The 18,446-nt window shown below is 36.4% G+C and overlaps 2 protein-coding genes across 3 annotated transcripts in view; one reads left to right on the top strand and one right to left on the bottom strand.

Annotated features, from left to right (window-relative positions):
* The window catches only part of evi5l (ecotropic viral integration site 5 like), a 47,540-nt gene extending 40,286 nt beyond the window's left edge, over positions 1 to 7,254 (bottom strand). For both annotated transcript variants that reach the window (XM_007253128.4, XM_007253129.4), the window contains exon 1: positions 7,025 to 7,254. The gene's annotated coding sequence lies outside the window, so the exon portion shown is untranslated. The remainder of the gene's footprint in view (positions 1 to 7,024) is intronic.
* Positions 7,255 to 9,647: 2,393 nt separating this feature from the next.
* ddx39aa (DEAD (Asp-Glu-Ala-Asp) box polypeptide 39Aa) lies at positions 9,648 to 18,428 on the top strand. The gene is made up of 10 exons (XM_022674691.2): positions 9,648 to 9,756; positions 11,612 to 11,826; positions 13,418 to 13,545; positions 14,970 to 15,246; positions 15,376 to 15,494; positions 16,112 to 16,243; positions 16,405 to 16,514; positions 16,680 to 16,824; positions 17,390 to 17,537; positions 18,158 to 18,428. Exons 2-10 carry the CDS (start codon positions 11,619 to 11,621, stop codon positions 18,172 to 18,174), a joined length of 1,284 nt encoding a protein of 427 aa, XP_022530412.2. The 5' UTR covers positions 9,648 to 9,756; positions 11,612 to 11,618; the 3' UTR covers positions 18,175 to 18,428.
* Positions 18,429 to 18,446: the final 18 nt, after the last annotated feature.

Raw genomic sequence — 18,446 nt, 5'->3', positions numbered from 1 at the left:
ATTCAGCTGTAGCTAAATTTAGCTTAAAAAGGGCTCAATGAGACCATTTATACAGTTCATATTTCACTGAAGTTAATGAAAGGCCAGGTGTAAACACACCGAGGATTCATTGTGCTTAAACCACCATTTCCCAAACTATATTCAGAGGTAGTCAGGGACCAGGTACATCACCTGAATAAATAGGATGACCTGTCTAGATTAAGCCATTACGGGTGTAAGAAACTATCAATATATCAAAGTATCACAGCTTTATGTTTTATGACTCTGTATCAATCCTCAAAAGCACTGTAACGATTTTAATAAATCGTTACATGCAAAAATGTGAAGCCGACAAAATACTGTTAAATGCACTGTTAAGAAAATGTATACAGAACCCTTGCACTGCATCACAGTGACTCATTGAATCAGATCCTAGTTGATTAAGTAGCTGAAAACTGCAGAACTGGTCTGAGATCAGTGCATCATCTGTTTATTTAAAACACAGGGGAACCACAGAGCTAACAATAGAAACGGCAGCTTAAAAGGACAGTTTTCCTGGCTCAGAGACAGTATGAAAATGAATTTTCAGTGAGATTTCTGTACAGTCAGACAGGGCTGGAAGTTTTTTTATGTAAATAAAAATGTTTTACTTTTACATACCAATTTACATACCTATTTAGTCTTAAGAAGAACATGTGCCAATAATCACAATTAATTACAAAACACTGTTGTGATTTATCCAACTCATTTAGATTAATTAACTGACACCACTAGTGAGAAGTTATGGTGAACCTTTAATTTAATGTACGTGAGCAGAGTGTAAAAATAAATTTAAACCTGCTGTTTGTCGGCTCTCACTGCAAATTGTATGCCTGCTGCCGCTGCTTAACAAAATCCTAGCATTAGAGAAAACACTGCAATAGTCACTGTTCCACTGCATATAAATTGTCTACGGTTATGTATTTACTAAACACTAAAAGTGTTTATTGCGATATTATGTCTAAAGATTTTTGGTTACCATGGCCTGCGGTATATTCCAGCCATCCGTCATAAACTAGGCCTTAAACATTTCAGCTCTGAGCACACAGACAACACAAACACAGACACATACACACATCCTTTGAAAAACAGCTTGTGTAATGCAGTAGGCCTACATCAGCTCAAATGTGTGTCAACTTCTGTACAAAACACAAAGCCACTCCTAGACATCACACAATAGCCCCAGATCCAGATCCAGCACACTTCTCAGCCTGCTATGGAATTTCACAGGCGTTATGGGTCATAAAGAAGTACATGTAATCTCTCAAAAGAGATCCAACTCCAGGCAAGCCTTTCTCCACCCTGCGTCTTAAATGATGGACCTGCCCTTCCCACACATAATCACACATGGATGAGTGAGTCACTGCAGAGCAACATGATACGTCTGGAGGAATGACACATCACCCATTCATCTGGAAAAGACAGGTGTGCCTATACTAGTCAGCTGCCACTGCTGTTAGGCTTACTCAGCACTCAAGGTCAACTTGTTTCACTATCCTATTATACACAGTTAATAAGGGAATACACGTGTGTAAAAATATCATGAATTGCAAAGCATAAAATATTTACACTGTTTCCTGTAGGTTTCTTCAGCAGTGGTGGCATTAGGTGAAATAAAATGTTTTCCAGCTGAAAGATACAAGCTGTACAGGACTAGGATAGTAATGTTAACTGAATTAACTGAGCCTTAGCATTTGTTTCTTTGCCAGCAAGATCTACTGTGGATTTTTCTGCTCTCAATCTGGCTTTAAATTAATTGTTTATTGTGGATGTCAAGGAATATTTGAATACAAATGTAGCCATTTATAGACCCCTACAGTTCACTTTAACCCAAATGGTTAAATGAAGGGTTTCTTTTGAATGAACTGTTTCTGCCAGCACAGAGGTAAAATGCAGGACAGAGTAACCTTAAGTAACATATAGAGGGCTTAAATATCTTCTCTCACAAACAGCCCTAAAGAAACTCTAGTTTTCATAGTTTTTTCTGGATGATTTTGAGTTTAAAAAATCTCCAATTGCCAGAGTGTGACAAAGGGAACAAAAACACTTAATTAAAACACACGAACATAAACATTAAAATGAAACTCTCCCAAGACCCTTAAAAAAAACAAAACCAAGACATCTGCCCTTACTAGGAACACAGCTGTGGTATGTTACAATGTGACTGAGCTCAGTAAAAATGCCAAAAATAGTAGCAGCCAGACTTTGGATGGAAAGTGGAAAACACAAGTAAGTACTTTGCAGTGGCTGGACAGGAAAAGCACTGCAGCAATACAGATACAGAGCCACAAATAGAAATTAACAGGATTTGGGATGACTGTATGAAATAATTCTTACAACTGGCAGGTATCTGTGTAATTGGTAAATTAACTAGTGTACTAAAGTGTACTAAATATACATTCATAGCGTGAAATCTCATTATATTTGTCTCACCATGGTGTTATATTGGTATATATTTCTAACTATAAACCTGGCTTGAAGCACGGCTTGGATTAACTACTGACAATTGCTGACTGTGTAGACGAGTGTAGCTTTGCTAAGATTAGGTAAATGAGGTGGAAGGATATGTGCATGAATTCTTAATTCACTTGACTTTTTTCATCAATACTGATAACAAGCAAACATTCACGATTTGACAACCATGCATTTTCATTCTATGGCATACCATAAAACTGATTTTCCAAAACATGCCTTGATTTAAATTACAGTACAGTTATTATCAGATTTTCAACTTCAAGGTTTTCAAACAGGTTTTGGTGAGAAACAATGAAAGAAACATAGTGGGGCATTGCTATAATTTGCCATCGTTTGCCAGCATTGCCATTCAGTGCTTGTGCTGTCTCACTGTGGGAATGGTGAATTAGCCAGAGGCAGAAATCAGCAGAGAGTGTTACAGAGCACTGGTGTGGATCACACATACACAGGAAAAGAAAGAGACACTATGCACCCTCGCTAAAGGGGAAGTTATAACTAGTCATCACAAGGCCGAGGGACAACAGAATGGGACAGCCATGTAAACGAACATAACAAAGTGAGATGTAACAGACACATACGACCCTCCTTTTCCATAGTGAATCCTTCAGAATTGTATCAGTGACAGAAGCTGGCTCCAATGTCTAATACACGTGACCCAATGCTGCATGCTGGTCATACAAGTGTTTATTCTACTATTTACAGTTCCACAGAGGATTTACCATCTTACCACAATTGTGTCTCTGTGTGGGGACTGGTTAGGGCTGCAATGATTAGTCAGCATGATCAACAACGTGAGTTAAGTAATGGAGAAAACTAGGAACAGGAGCTGTACCCACAGAAAGCAGAGCTGGAGGGCATGGAACAAATAATCGCTGTACCAAAATAATGATTAGTTGCAGCATTAGTCCTGGTGAAGACATTTAAGACTAGAACTGAATTTCAGCATAGTGTCATAATAGAGGTATATATATATATTTTTTTTTTTTTGGTAAAAATTCAATTCTGTCATAAATACTTGCCTTGATTTTCCTAACCTCAACCTTCCTGGCCATAACCTAATTGGTCTCAACCATCATAAGTTCAACCTTCCTAGTCTCAACTTTCCTGCCTCAATCTGCCAAAGCCTCACCCTTCCTAGCCTCCATCCTTCTGACCTCAACTTTCTTAGCTTCAATTTCTCTGGTCTCAACTTTTTGCCTCAACCTGCAAAACCTCGTCCTTCCTAGAATTAAACTGCCAAGTCTCAACTATCTTAGTCTCAACCAAACAAACCTGCAACCCTAAATAAACTTAACCTGGCTAGCATCAGCTTTACAGTCTTTAACATGTCTAGCCCCAAATCAACTAAATTCAATTTGCTTGTTTACAACTGTTCTTGCCCCATTATACCCAAGCTCAACTTTCCTGTCCTCAACCTGCCTAACCTCAAAATTAGCTAACCTCATCCTTTCTGTCCTCAACCCACATAACCTTAACCTTTTCAGCCTTGGCTGTCTTGCCTAAACTAAAACATAGCTTTTGACCTTTCTAACCTTGATCTTCCTTGCATCAACCCAAGTAACCTGTAAGACTGTCTAGGCTAGATTTTCCAAACCTAGTTTATTTGAGCCTTTTAACCCTTTAACCTTCAACTTGCCAAACCTAAATCTGCAAATCCTAACCTCAACCTGCCAAGCTTTACCCCAATTAAGATCAACCTGCCTAGCCCCATGCTTCTTGGCCTTAACCTTGACCTCAAGCCCTAACTGTATTGTGACTGTATATGATTTTGCATTTCTCAGTAACCGATGTGGGTTGTTTGTGAATAATGGATAACAATGCTGCCTTTCTTGTAGAAGATTGGATTTAATTCCTTTTCAAACACACCACAGCAAACCTGGGCAAGAAGTCTGACAATCACAATACAATTTTCTTGTTATGGTGCCCACTCTGTATCTGTATTACTCAAAATGTTAAGGGAAGTGAGAAAAACACTGCTGTATGTCTGACAATCTTGAATGTATAAAGTGATATTAGAAAAGGGTGTTGGTGTTGATGTCATATATCTGCCAGACTCTGTCGCAAGACAAATGTTTTATTTGGATGGAAAAGGATATTTTGCTGATGTCAAAACACAATGTTGTACAGATACAACATTTAGGAAACATCACATATTTGGAAAACCAACACTGAATTGTCACTTTAAGTGCCACATTAGACAGACATTTAATTTTGTCAATGACTAAACCCAAAACATACCTATATCTAACATTAGAACATTAGAATTCCACATTGTAAATTTCACATTGTACTGATGTATTTTAAACCAGTATGATGTTGAAGTGATGTCAGGAAAACAAAGGGATTGGATTACATCAATTAAAAACTAAAACCATCAAAATGTCAATGTCAACTGTCATCACTTTTTTTTTTTTTTTACACCAAACTAACATTGGAATAGACATTGTCTAGACACTGAATTTTGGTCACCTAACATAGGTTCCACATCTAATCAAATTTTTAGACATATAGGTAATCTAGGTCTTTATTCCCCCTCACTTTCATAAACCATGGTCACCATAGACTAATCCAGAAACAGTCTTTATTCAACAATACGCTTTATGGACCTTCATCCATGCAACACACAGGAAAGGCCTGCTTGGGCAAGCGTGTTGGGATTTTCCTCACCTGAACAGACAGACACTGGGCTCCCAGGAGCACATGATGGAATTTAGTTTATCAGCTGCTGGCAGACAGAAAACTTAATCGCAGCCTTTTCATCCTTTTCATTCAGCACTGTCGGCTCAAAACAAGGCAGGCCTCCCCAGAAGCAAAGCGAGCGATTAGATTGTCTGTCAGTCTAATCACAAGCAGAGGAGCTGGATAATTAATCCATTTAACTGGGAGCCAAAATGAGACTTAAATATGGAGGGAGGAGAGAGAAGAAGCACTTTAGCCCATGGCACAGAGTCTCTTCAAATTGGTCAGACAGAACAGAGTAAAATACCATCTCTCTTTCTTTGGCCACTTTGAGATTACCAGGCTGGAGTGACTTAATTTCTAATTATCTCAAATGTAAATAAGTAGATTTTTATGTATATATTAATTTTTTGTTTTCCTGCACAACAGTTAAACTGGCATCACAGGAAAACAGCAATTTACTCACATTACAGACATATACAAATTACTTACCTGTATGAATGTGAAATATCAATATAGCCAAATCTGATCTAAACAATACATTTAAGTGGATTGATCAAGTGACATTCATACAGCCCTGATTGCTCTTGTTGTATTTAAACAGAGACAGTGAGGAGAAAACAGTGATAACACACTGAGACTATGTTTAATATATTTGCCTTTGCCTTGTCTTTCATGGTATCATTGATTGACCCCAAAAACACTGGCTTGTTTAAAATGTGTACACGAAACTGAATATTACTATGACATATTATCAAGTTATTTTCAGTTTGATTGGTTGTCTGAATAGCGTTAATTAAATATGAAGAGCAAAAATGATAGAAGCATTGAAAGATGTATGAGATAATAGGAGGGTTAGCTAAATATGGAGTAAAGGGTGGTCAGCAAAAAAAAACAGAAGACAGCTCATTCTCTCCCTCTTTCTCTTTCTCTCTCTCTCTCTGTCTCATCCTCCAAGGAAAAGATGTAGACTGCAGATGAAACAGAGCACAGCAACCATTGCTGTAACGTTACATCAACATAAGCTAGTTAGCTAACGAACAGACAGTGAGCAGAAAACAGGGATAACCTGCGAGGGACAGCTAAGTGTATTTTAGTTGTATAGTAACGTTAGCTGTTTTTTGAAAGAAAAAGGTGGAAAGCTGGTTTGAATCACATTACAAAAAGCTAGTTTTAGTCCTTAATCACATGATAAATGTGTATAAGCCTGTTTTATAGCCAAACGCTAGTATATAGCCTGTGTCTCATTTACAAAACCGCTGATGGATACGTTATATCCAGTTAGATAACGCTAGCTAATCTAACATTACCTAGGTTAGCTTGGTTAGTTAGCTGGTCAACCGTTGGTGGTTGCTAAGGGGGCGCGCGCAGAACCAGCTAACGCTAGCTAGTTAGGTCATTTTCAACGTTAAAATACGACCAATTCGTTATGTTACGCTTCTGTAACGTTATGAAAATTAGGCCGAATATATTAGCCAGCTATGTATGGTGTGTAGCTACGCCTCGTCTATTTTTTCTTTACGGTGGAGAACATTTTATAGCTTGTAAAGAGCAATGGCTAACCTAGCTAAGCTAACTAACTAGCTAGTAATGTTAGCTAACTAGCTTAGATACCTAGATTTCTTAGCGTAATTTTTTACGCTATTTCCAAGCCAAGCGCTCCCCCTGCAAATGCTGAGCGTGGATGCGCAGGAATGTGAACAGAGGCCACATTTTCTAGCCGACAGCTGCATTTTAAAGCACCCAAAACAGCCAGCCATTCAACTAGCTACAATCTCTGTCTAATAAATATAATATTACAGTAAATAAGCCCGCCTTTAACGTTATAAATAACGAAAATGAGCCTACCCACCTGAAGAAAAGGACGCGTGGCTCGCGCCATTAGCGTGACAACGGACCAGCAACACCAAAAAAAACCCTCCTTACATGAAACCAAACATATTTAACGACATAAAACGATCCATAAAATCCATATTCTCCGTTCCGGAGCGTCGTGGCTATAAAGAACAGGTGAAAACGCGAGCTGTCAAAGCGCCCAGCTTCCTCCAAGGATGCCTCTTCATGGGCGCCGCCCAAGTCCCGCCTATGTCCCGCCCACCGGGACCACCCCGGTCAGTGTAAGGTTTATTAGTTCAATTTACTGACCGTTTGAGTCTAAAATCATTATTTATTTTTCCCATTCAGTATAGTACAGTAAATAAATGTGAATAAATAGGATTTAACCCATTTTTCAAATTTTCCAATTTTGCATTTCCTCCCCTCACAATCATAATGTCTGGAAAAATTCTGATTTTTCCATTTTTGCAACTAAAATCTGTTGCTAATATCCAACCTAGGTCAGTGTAACATTTAGCAGTTTAATTTTCTGACTGTATCAAACTAAATTCAAAATGAAGAAGAAATGAGATTTAATCCAATTTTTCAATAATTCATATCAGCCTTTACGCAAACAGAATTTCAAGAAAAAAAAAATTGATTGTATGAACCAACTTGCAAAATACAAAAATCATAAATAAAAGACTCCTATTTTACGATTGTGAGGTGCAGAGATGAAAAAACTAAAATTGAAAAAAAAATATGAAAAAACGTATTTCTTGTCCACTGCACTACATTAAAAATATGAAATAATACGTTTTTACAACCAATATTCTATTTTTGCATTGAGCCTAAAACGGCCAAAAAATTAAATGAATAATCATTATACTGACCCAACCTACATTTGTTACAAAATTTGAGAAAATTTGAATAAAAAAAAATCTTCTTGAATTTTAGATTATAAAAACTAGAAAAGTTTATATATTATATATTGTGGTTGTCATTAAACAAAACCTGCTTTTATGTTTAAAAGTGTCTTCATTCAAACTGTGACGTCTATGTATGTTAATTTTTATTTATTGTGTTTTTATGAATGCTTTTATTTTATTTTGTTACTGTATGTTATTTGCTATTAATTATTTGTTTTTGTTTCTTTGTTGCTCCTATCCATTCTGTGTTTGTCACAGTTAATCTATGTATTTAACACAATCTGTGCATTATATATCTTCATATTTTAGAAAATGTTGCAACAGGCACCCCGTTGATTGACTGGAGCCTTAGCCAATAGGAGAGGAGGAATCAGAGCCTCACTCAGACTGACAGTTCAGTTCTCCAGTCCCCTGTTTTAGAGTTTAGAGAGGTTAAAGTGGACAGGTGCTCACATAAATTAATGATGGTTTAATTAAATAATAATGCAAAATAATGTGTGAATATGCTCGGTAATACCAAGTCTATATGTGATATAATTTTAGATCCAGATTCAGAACCAGTTTTATTGGCTCATTAAAACATAATTATGAAATAATGTCCTGTTGTGACAAGTTAAGACAATTAAATTATCATTAAAGCTGGAATAGTTTAAAATCATCATATCCATCAGTCCATTTTTTATTTAGATTTTATATTTTAGATTATTTTAAATGTTTTTTAGTTTCTATTAATTCATGTTTAATACAGGGGGAGGACAAACTTTTTTTATTGTTTACTACATAATTCCATATGTGTCCCTTAATTGTTTTGATATTTTAATATGAATCTACAATGTAGTCAAGTCAAGTAGGTTTTTTTTTGTTGATACTGCATATGTACAGGACATACAGAGAATTGAAATTACGTTACTGTCCCTGAATGTTACAGCAGGTACAGCAAAATAAAAATACAAGTGATAAAAGAATGAGAGACACATGTCAGACAAGAGACACGAGATCATAGTGCAATGTACATGATGGAGAGTGTACCAGTTAGGTATGATGGGGGATTGAAGAAGGAATGACAGTACTAGTATAAAAAGCATTAAAACATTATTGCAAATATAGAGGTATAGAAGCTTATGGCTGGTAAAGTGAATGAGTGCATACAAGTCAGGTCAAGTCAAGACAAATCGAGTAGTTATAGGTCTATTTTGTCAAAAGACAATAGTGCAATAGTGATGGGGGGGATTAAAGAGGAAATGACAGTTCAAGTGTAAACAGTTATTTAAATGTTACAGTCATAGAAGGGAATTAAAGTGTGTAAAATAGTGCAAATATAAGCAGTAGTGCAGGTATGGGGTGTGTGAGTGCATGTGAGTTTTTGATTTAGTACTGTGTATGTTTCAGTACTGTGTTGATTGGAGGGGAGGTCAGCTTAGCTGAGTGCAAAAAAAGAAAGAAAGAAAGAACACTGAATGAGAAGGTGTGTGCACCCCTTTGACTAGTACTGTGCGTGTATACCAATTTGGAATATCTTTCTATTTTTCTATAAATCTTAAATACTGCAGTGTTAATTATGAGAAGCGGTACCAGCTTGTGTATGGCGACATCTCTCGGACAGCGCGTGAGCAAGCGAGCGGGTAAAGTGGGCGGGTTCGAACCTCCGTGCCCGCCCTCTAATCGATTGTCATTTGAACTGGCGAATCACAGTCGAGTGCTGCTTTGATTGGCGTTGAATTTGCCCAATAGAGTTTGAGTGCATTGTAGGCTTCGAACGTCCGGGAAATATCAGGCGGTTTGAGGCCTGGACACGCTGAGCGCAGAACAGTGAGCCTGATTCCGAGAACAGAAGCGGGAGGTAAAACATCAGTTTAAAATGATATTTACTAATATTTAAGACGGTGTTTAAGTGGGGACGTGTGGTAATGTATGTGCGTTTGTCTCCTTTTGTATTTTCTTTTAGCAGCAAGTTATTTGTTAGTTAGCGCGGTTAGTTAACTAGTTAGCAAAGCTAAGCTAAGCTAGGCTAGCTCTAGCGTTGTTCAGATTACTAGCCAGCTGTCTATTGGGGTTTGTTGTATTTGTGGCTGTTTGTGTTGCTTAACCACGTTAAATGCGATTTAACCTTCTACCCGTGCTCTTTATAAAACAATGTACATATCTCTGAAACACATAACGTTAAGTCAATTTAAGTGGAGCTTAGCTGGATAAATGGTGTGCTAACCAGCTAACGCTAGGTTAGATAGCGTTAGCTAGCTACCAAAGTTTGAATGGCGAGGCTGCTCCACTCGTTCATTGTCTGTCTGTGGAAAATAGCTGGTAGCTAGAGTTTCAGTATTACTGTTGGAGCACGGCGTTTTCATGCTTCTCGTGGATAAATGAGCGCTTTCAGCTTCTGTCTAAAGAAAAAATATTACATGATTTCCTTTATAAGGGTTCAAATGATTTAGCACAACTTCTAAATGTGCTGTTAAGTAACTCGCGTTAGTTGACCTACTATAAGTATGAATGGGCGCCCTCAAATCTAGAGAAGTCTAGTTGTAGATAAGCTCTATTTATCCATCATAGTAACTTGTATAATTAGAGTATGAAGTCAATAGTCAATATAAAGTTTCAGTAAAGCATATGTGTAATAATACATTTATTTGTGTATATACCCATAATACATAAACAAGTGGTGGTTAATATGGCTCTAAAATAAGCACGATATTTTAGTGTGCTTTGCGAATACTAACAACATCCCTGGCGATATGACCATTTATATTACAATTGATTTCAAAATATTTTACTGCAACAAAATAAATATTGAAGTTTTATTTAGATTTAAGATTCAAAGAGTGTATTGGTATATTGGCATCCGCACAGTAAGGAATTAAATATTTATTCGCCCCTCGCCAAGTATAACACACGAAGAGTAATAAACTGATTAAATATGAATTTTAAATTGATGTTAAATTTATATGAAGAATTTCAATATGTACATGATTACAATAGTGTGTGATGTGTGTTATTTACAGGTAGGTTAGAATTTAGTATGAATTTAAATGTTTTATAGGTTCATACATTTCAGTAGAAACAAACAAAAAAAAAACGTTTTTTGTAAGCAGTAACTTAACTAGTCTAAAAATAATGGAACGCAGTAACAGTAACTCTGATGTATAAAATAATAACGTAACAGCTAAAATCTACCTCAAAACTAAAGTGCTGCTTTTTTAGTGTATGTGAACTACTAGCAAATAATTATTTAAATACAATAAAATAGCAAAATACAACTGCGATCAAGAATATCATTGATTTTATAGATAGAAAATTTTTGTTGTACAACTTTATGGGTACGGACCATATTTAGTTTCCTTATAGTAGGAGCAGCTAAGTTTACTTTTTTATATTAGGTTAATGATGAATTTTAGTTAAAAAAAAAATAATAATAATAAAAAAAAAAATATATATATATATATATATATATATATATATATATATATATATATATATATATATATATATATATATATATATATATATGTGTGTGTATATATTGACTTTACTTGACCTCCCTCAGAAATGTTTTGGGAAGCAACACATGTTAATGAGTTGCTTGAGTTAAGGTAGATGTTCTTATTCTCATTGAAAGGCTTTGGTTCAACTGGTATTTGCATTCCTGGTAACTGACAATATATGATAACTCATTTTGTGCGTCTGTTTTTCCCTTTCAGAGCAAGTATGGCCGAGAACGATGTTGACAACGAGCTGTTGGACTACGAGGAGGATGAGGAGCCACAGGGAGCCCCGGAGAGCGCAGTCCCGGCGGTAAAGAAGGAAGTGAAAGGCTCCTATGTCTCCATCCACAGCTCTGGTTTCCGAGACTTCTTGCTCAAACCCGAACTGCTCCGTGCCATCGTCGACTGTGGCTTTGAGCATCCGTCTGAAGGTCAGAAGCTGCATAGTTTTTGTTACTGAATAAACAATATCTTGCGGTACATTTTTTTAAGGCCATGGTCTTCTTTATTTGGGTTTCTGCTATTGTTGAGGGAGCAATTAATCCTTTTGTAAAGATAAATATTTCTTTAAATGAGAATTACATTTAGAATTCTATGTAGTGCAGGACTATGTTGAATTGTAATTTAGCATTAGTGTGTGTGTGTAATAATAATTAGCTTTATAACTTATTCTGTTGCAATTTACGTAATTTCATTTTAATCAAAAAATGACGATGGTAGTCGGAATAAGGATGAAGATATTTTTAGTGGTCTTTGCACAGCAGTGCAACAGAATTTAGCCTCCACAATTAACCCGTCTACAGCAGTGAACACACGCATGTTCACACACACTCGACTATGGGCAAACAGCACACACCTCCCTAGAGCAAGACAAAGCTAGTTCAGGGTCGCGGAGCCGTGAATGTTTTGTGCTTTGCTCAAGGGCACCTCAGTTGTGAATCAAATCAGTACCCATCCTATCTCAAGGCCACTTCTCTAACCCTTGATATTGATAGGAAAAGATATATCAGACATACAGTTCTGTGTTGTGGTGTTTTTATCAGTTTCTCTTCCTGTGAGGTAGTAGTCTTTGGGGAAGGATGAACATGATGGTCTTGTTTAGATACTTATTGTAAGCAATGTGTTGTTGTTGCTAACATTTACCTATTACAAAGCTTTTTAGTTCCAAAAATAAAAACCATTGGGTCTGTGTTGGCGAATAGGTGCGGTTTTAGTATCTTCCTGGGGGAACGTTATGTTCGGCCATCTCTAGGTTCAGCAGTCCTTATTAAAGGCGTTAATGTTTGGGATAATGGCCCCAGCCACACTTATAGCCCTTAGCTTTTACTACACTGAGGTAATATTTTAATGAAAGGCTAACTAACAACTTACATTTCAAAGGCATTTAAATCACTCTCTTAAGTTCACTCTTACAATGGTTTTCTTTGTTTAAAAGCTTTATTTTAAACACAGAAACCAGCAGTGTCGCAGTGATCACACAAAGCATCTGTGTTTTGCCCATTGCCTTGAGAGTTACATCTCGAGTAATATTTATCGAAATATGCCAAATTTCGATAATTTTTGTATAAGTGTTTTGTGTAATCAAATGCACTTAAACTACAATATTTTAAAATATTTGCATTTCCATTAAATAACTTAGTTGTTATCTAAAAAAATCTAATTTATATGAAGAGTATGAATCAAAGAATCAATTTATTAAACTTCTTGACTTAGGTTCAAATGTGCCATCCTAGTAGTTCTGCACTAGTAGATGTAAAGTGTTTTTACTTTTTGCATTTGGAGACTGCATTGCAACAACTTAATTAATTACAATCAGATGGCTAGTTCTCTGTTTTTAGACATTCATATTTATTTGTCATATTACACCACAGTCTTATCATTGTTTTTTTTTCTGTAACTTATTCAGTTTGGCTTTTTTGAATTGTAGCCATGTCATTACAGCATACTGCTAAACTAGAATACACACAGCACTGGAGGGAGATTTGTATTGATCTGATTTTTTTGTTTTGTTTCTTTTTTTAGTCCAACATGAGTGCATTCCACAAGCCATTCTGGGCATGGACATCTTATGCCAGGCCAAATCTGGTATGGGGAAGACGGCAGTGTTTGTGCTCGCCACACTACAGCAGCTTGAGCCTGTGGACGGACAGGTGAGTGGAATGATTTGTACCTGCTGCTTCTTAGATATAAACACGCAAGTATTAGCATGCACTTACAGTAACAGCCGCATTACAATAGATTATTATAATAATTATTATTATTATTATTATTATCATCATAAGAAGAAGAATGTTAATATAGTGTAGGTTGTAGCTGCATATAACCCTCAGACCTGTTGGTCCAGTGAAATGTTTTGTATGCAGTTCACACTCCCTGATGAACTGGTTTGAGTCACTATTTAAATGCTTTGTTTTGTGAAAGCAGTTTCAGTGTATAGTAATCCTCTAATCTACTAATATGTGATCATTCCTGTCTTTGAAAACCTATGATAATGAAAATGCTGCAGGGGTTTCCTTGTTTTGTCTGAATTGTATGTTCTGTTTTGACACATTGCTGAATTCACTTTTGTTGAAAAGTAGTTTTAGCTGCAAGATATGCACATGCTAATTAGGGATGCTGCAAAATGGGATCCAGTCCTTTACATCTGTTAATCATCAGATGCTAATATTCAGTAATATTGTTTAAAAGTAAAAATCTGTCTGAGGCTCGTGTATTGCTATGTTTTAAACAATTATCTGTCAGATAAAACACATGTTTCTGCTATCATTAATCACTGTTAATATATTTGTCAGAACAATTGTAATTCTAGGGCTTTTACTATTATTTTTCTTAAATGAAAGGTGTTGTGGAGCAAAGACCGTAAGGGCTAGAAGCATCAAACTTGGCCACCAGGTACAGTGGTGGGAAAATGACTCAACCACCAAAAATTACATTAAATGGCCTGATGGGGGCACTATAGCAAAGCATTATACATTTTGATCCATAATTTCTGAACCATAAAGCCTATTCTCAGAAGACATACAACTTTGCAGTTTGACCTAGGCAGCTTCACTCACAGATTTTTTTTTTTGTGCTAAAACCTACATTTAGGAGGCTCCGTCAATTGATGCTTGTGGCCATATTCAAATGTAGAGTTGTCCGCTAAATGTATTATTTACTCTCTTATTAGTTCATTTATTGCGGCTGTCACAAGAATATTATTCTGCAATAAACAAATCACTGTTTTCTTCAAAACAATACTGTATTTTTACACACACAAAATCAACATAGTACTATTCTGTAATGTGTAAAACCTAGTGTGGTTTGACATAATTTTAGATCGTTTTTAAAGCATATCATCTTTTGCCAACTTTTTTTTTTGCCAAGTTTGGCCACTGCCCCAGAATTGTAATCTGGCCGAGGGTGTGTTCAGTTTCAGAATGAGTGGAATTATAGTGCTGAATAAATAAATGCTGAAATCTTTTTGAAATAAAGTAGTTTGAAACACTATCTTTTTATTGTATTATTATTATTATTATTATTATTATTATTAAAAATTGTTCTTATTCATGAGCTGTCTCATTACCCTCCTCAGGTGTCTGTGCTGGTAATGTGTCACACACGTGAGCTGGCCTTCCAGATCAGCAAAGAGTACGAGCGTTTCTCCAAGTACATGCCCACTGTGAAGTGCTCAGTGTTCTTCGGTGGCCTGCCCATTAAGAATAATGAAGAGGTGCTCAAAAAGAGCTGCCCACACATTGTTGTTGGCACACCAGGCCGCATCCTCGCACTCATCCGCAGCAAGACCCTCAACCTCAAAAACATCAAGCACTTCATCCTGGATGAGTGTGACAAGATGTTGGAGCAGCTAGGTGAGTAGATGGGGTGTATTCCTGTGATCTGATAATCTAATGTCTGTTCTAGTGGTCAGGCTTAATCTCCTGCCTCTTGGGGAAGTTTAAAATTGAAACTGATTGTAATGTTGCTCAAATTTATTTCAGATATGAGACGAGATGTGCAAGACATCTTCCGGCTCACGCCTCACGAGAAACAGGTCATGATGTTCAGCGCCACACTCAGCAAAGAGATCCGGCCTGTCTGTCGCAAATTCATGCAAGATGTAAGTCATAAAATAGTTCACATGTAATTTTCCTTTTTAATGTCTGTTTTGTAAATGACTGCAGATAAGCAAGGACAGTGGAATGTCTCTTAAAATGTCATCAGTATGATTTGTACCCTATAAACAGTCATTCCTTCTCCAGTGTGTAATTCCAGCAGCTTATCCTGTTCTAGTATTGGTGCATTAAGGGATTGGCACCCTTGACTTAAACAGACCATCTGCATTACATAGAGTTGATGACGTGTAGTTGAACTGTTGAGCCACTGGCTATTTAATCATACTATTGTTGATCATGTGGTGTAATTTGTCTGTTAATGCAATCAACAGTTAAGTGTTTTACTGTAAAATTGCCAGTGTAAACTAAATACTTGCTAGTCAGCCACATTTCCCAATAAAGGGAGTTTGAGACACTTGATCTGGGAGAGCAGGGAGTGGGTCTTCGCTTCCGGTTGCAAATTCAATATGACAAGCCTTCTTGACTTTGTATCTACAGAACGTATGGGAATAGAATCACAAAGTCCATCTTTTGTGCAGTCATTGGTTTAAATTCAATAAATGGAGCTAAAATGTCTTAACAGTTGTAGTGTGCTTAAATGCCTCTCTTTCTGTCTCTCCAGCCAATGGAGGTATTTGTGGACGACGAGACAAAGCTTACTTTACACGGTCTACAGCAGTACTACTGCAAACTGAAGGACAGCGAGAAGAACCGCAAACTGTTTGACCTGCTTGATGTACTTGAGTTCAACCAGGTTGGTTGCTGATTGATTTTTATCATTTTATTTAATACATTTGTACCAAATAGTTTAATTTAAATTATAGTTTTAAAAAAAGGACTTCATTTCGGTGCATCTTTAAATGAAAGTAATGTGGATTATTTGATTTTTTTTGACAATTTAATGTTTCTGTTCAGGTGGTGATCTTTGTGAAGTCAGTACCGCGCTGCGTCGCTCTGTCTCAGCTTCTGGTGGAGCAGAACTTCCCAGCAATTGCCATTCACAGAGGCATGGCCCAGGAGGAGAGGTAGGAAATATGGTTTCAGATTTTGGAAAGTGGTCGTTTATGAGTATCTGGTCCACTTGTTGTTTCTGCTACTGTTGTCGTATGTAGTTTGTAGTATGTTGTGTGGCTTGGTATATTTTAAGGATGAGTTATTCTTGATGGAGAAAAAACTCTTTTCAAAAACAGGTTGTCACGTTATCAGCAGTTTAAGGATTTCCAGAGGAGAATCCTTGTGGCGACAAACCTGTTTGGCAGGGGGATGGATATCGAGCGTGTTAACATCGTCTTCAACTACGACATGCCAGAGGACTCCGACACGTATCTACATAGGGTAAATATTTAAGTACTTAACTACAATTGGTAACCTTACAAATTACATGAAGTTGTGGAACATATGTTTACATAATGTATCAGTAGATACTAATATATAAAAATATAGATGGTTTTAATTTAGGGACTTAAAACAATCATTTAAATATAAAACTATTTTACAAAGGATTGCAAATGGTGTCATTTTTACAAGAATTTCAGCTTCCTTTAGAAATTAATATTTGCTCTGCCAATAGGCCGTGACTGAGAAATTATGATCAAAGTGTGCTCTGGATGCTATAGATATTTAAAGTAAACATTAAGGCACTGTTAGAAGTCGCTTTGAATGAGGGCATGTGCTAAATACCTTAACAAATTGCAAACTTTTTACACCTGGAACTGTTAATGTAATTTATATCTCACACTGATGATTTTCACCCCAAAGGCCAAGTTATGCTTCTTTGTTGAACCTACACCATAGCCTACACATTAAGTAGATGTAGAAGTATAAAATGGCCTTTACTTTCTTCACAATCTAGTGATTAATACTCTGCAGCATGCTTTAATTGGTCCTTTTGTGCTCCTAGGTGGCTCGTGCTGGACGATTTGGGACCAAGGGTTTAGCAGTCACCTTTGTATCTGACGAGACGGATGCCAAGACCCTGAACGACGTCCAGGACCGATTTGAGGTCAACGTGGCCGAACTGCCAGACGAAATCGACATTTCTTCTTACAGTAAGGGCCCAGACATTTTTATACTATATTTATTTTATACTTATTTTTACTTACTACATTTTATACTTATTTTTATAAAATACTATATTTTATATTTTTTCCTCCTGTAAATGTATCAGATTTCATCATTGGCACTTCATAATTGGATTACTGCAGAACATTTTGAACTTGAGTAATTATATAAAGGAAAAACTCTGTAATTTACATTTTGGACAGTAATCAGATTTTTTGCTTTGAAACCATACAATAAAATAACTAAATATGTTAAGTAACCATATAATGTACAAACCTTATGCTGCAACTTTTTTTTAAATATAGATAATAAAGGTTAATAAATGCTGCTTGTTTATTTCTGGTACTACAATCTGATTTTACATATAGTTACTAAGCTCAAGCCAGCTGACTCTATTTCTTAAGCAATTTATTTGTTTGAAGTACGCTGTTTACATGAGTCCTTAAATAATCCGATAACTGCTGTAATCCGATTATGAAGTAATTGATTGATTGATTGATTGATTGATTGATTTTTATTTTTTTATGCATGCAATTGCACTCTTAACTAATTTTCATTGTGAAATTTATATAATTCTAACACCATCCTTCTGCTCTTTCTTCTGCAGTTGAGCAGTCAAGATGAATCGTTCCAGTCATCCAGCAGAAATCGTGGTCCATTTGGCTTTTTTGTGTGTGAAAGACAGCGGAAGAGAGCCCTGCGTATTTTTATTTTGGTACCTGCTCACACCCTCTCTTCACCTTCCCATAGGCTCCTCTCTCCGTTGAGACAGACGTATTCCTTGTTTATTTTATTGTGGTCTGGGGGAAGTCCTTTTTTTAATTTCTTGTTAATCGTGGTTGTTTATTGGTTTGAAAATTAAACGTTTTTTTATACAACTGAAGTTTCCTTGTGTT

Source organism: Astyanax mexicanus, chromosome 21, assembly GCF_023375975.1.
Source record: "Astyanax mexicanus isolate ESR-SI-001 chromosome 21, AstMex3_surface, whole genome shotgun sequence".
In the NCBI taxonomy this organism is placed as follows: Eukaryota; Metazoa; Chordata; class Actinopteri; order Characiformes; family Acestrorhamphidae; genus Astyanax; species Astyanax mexicanus.
This window is presented reverse-complemented; position numbering and strand designations above follow the sequence as displayed.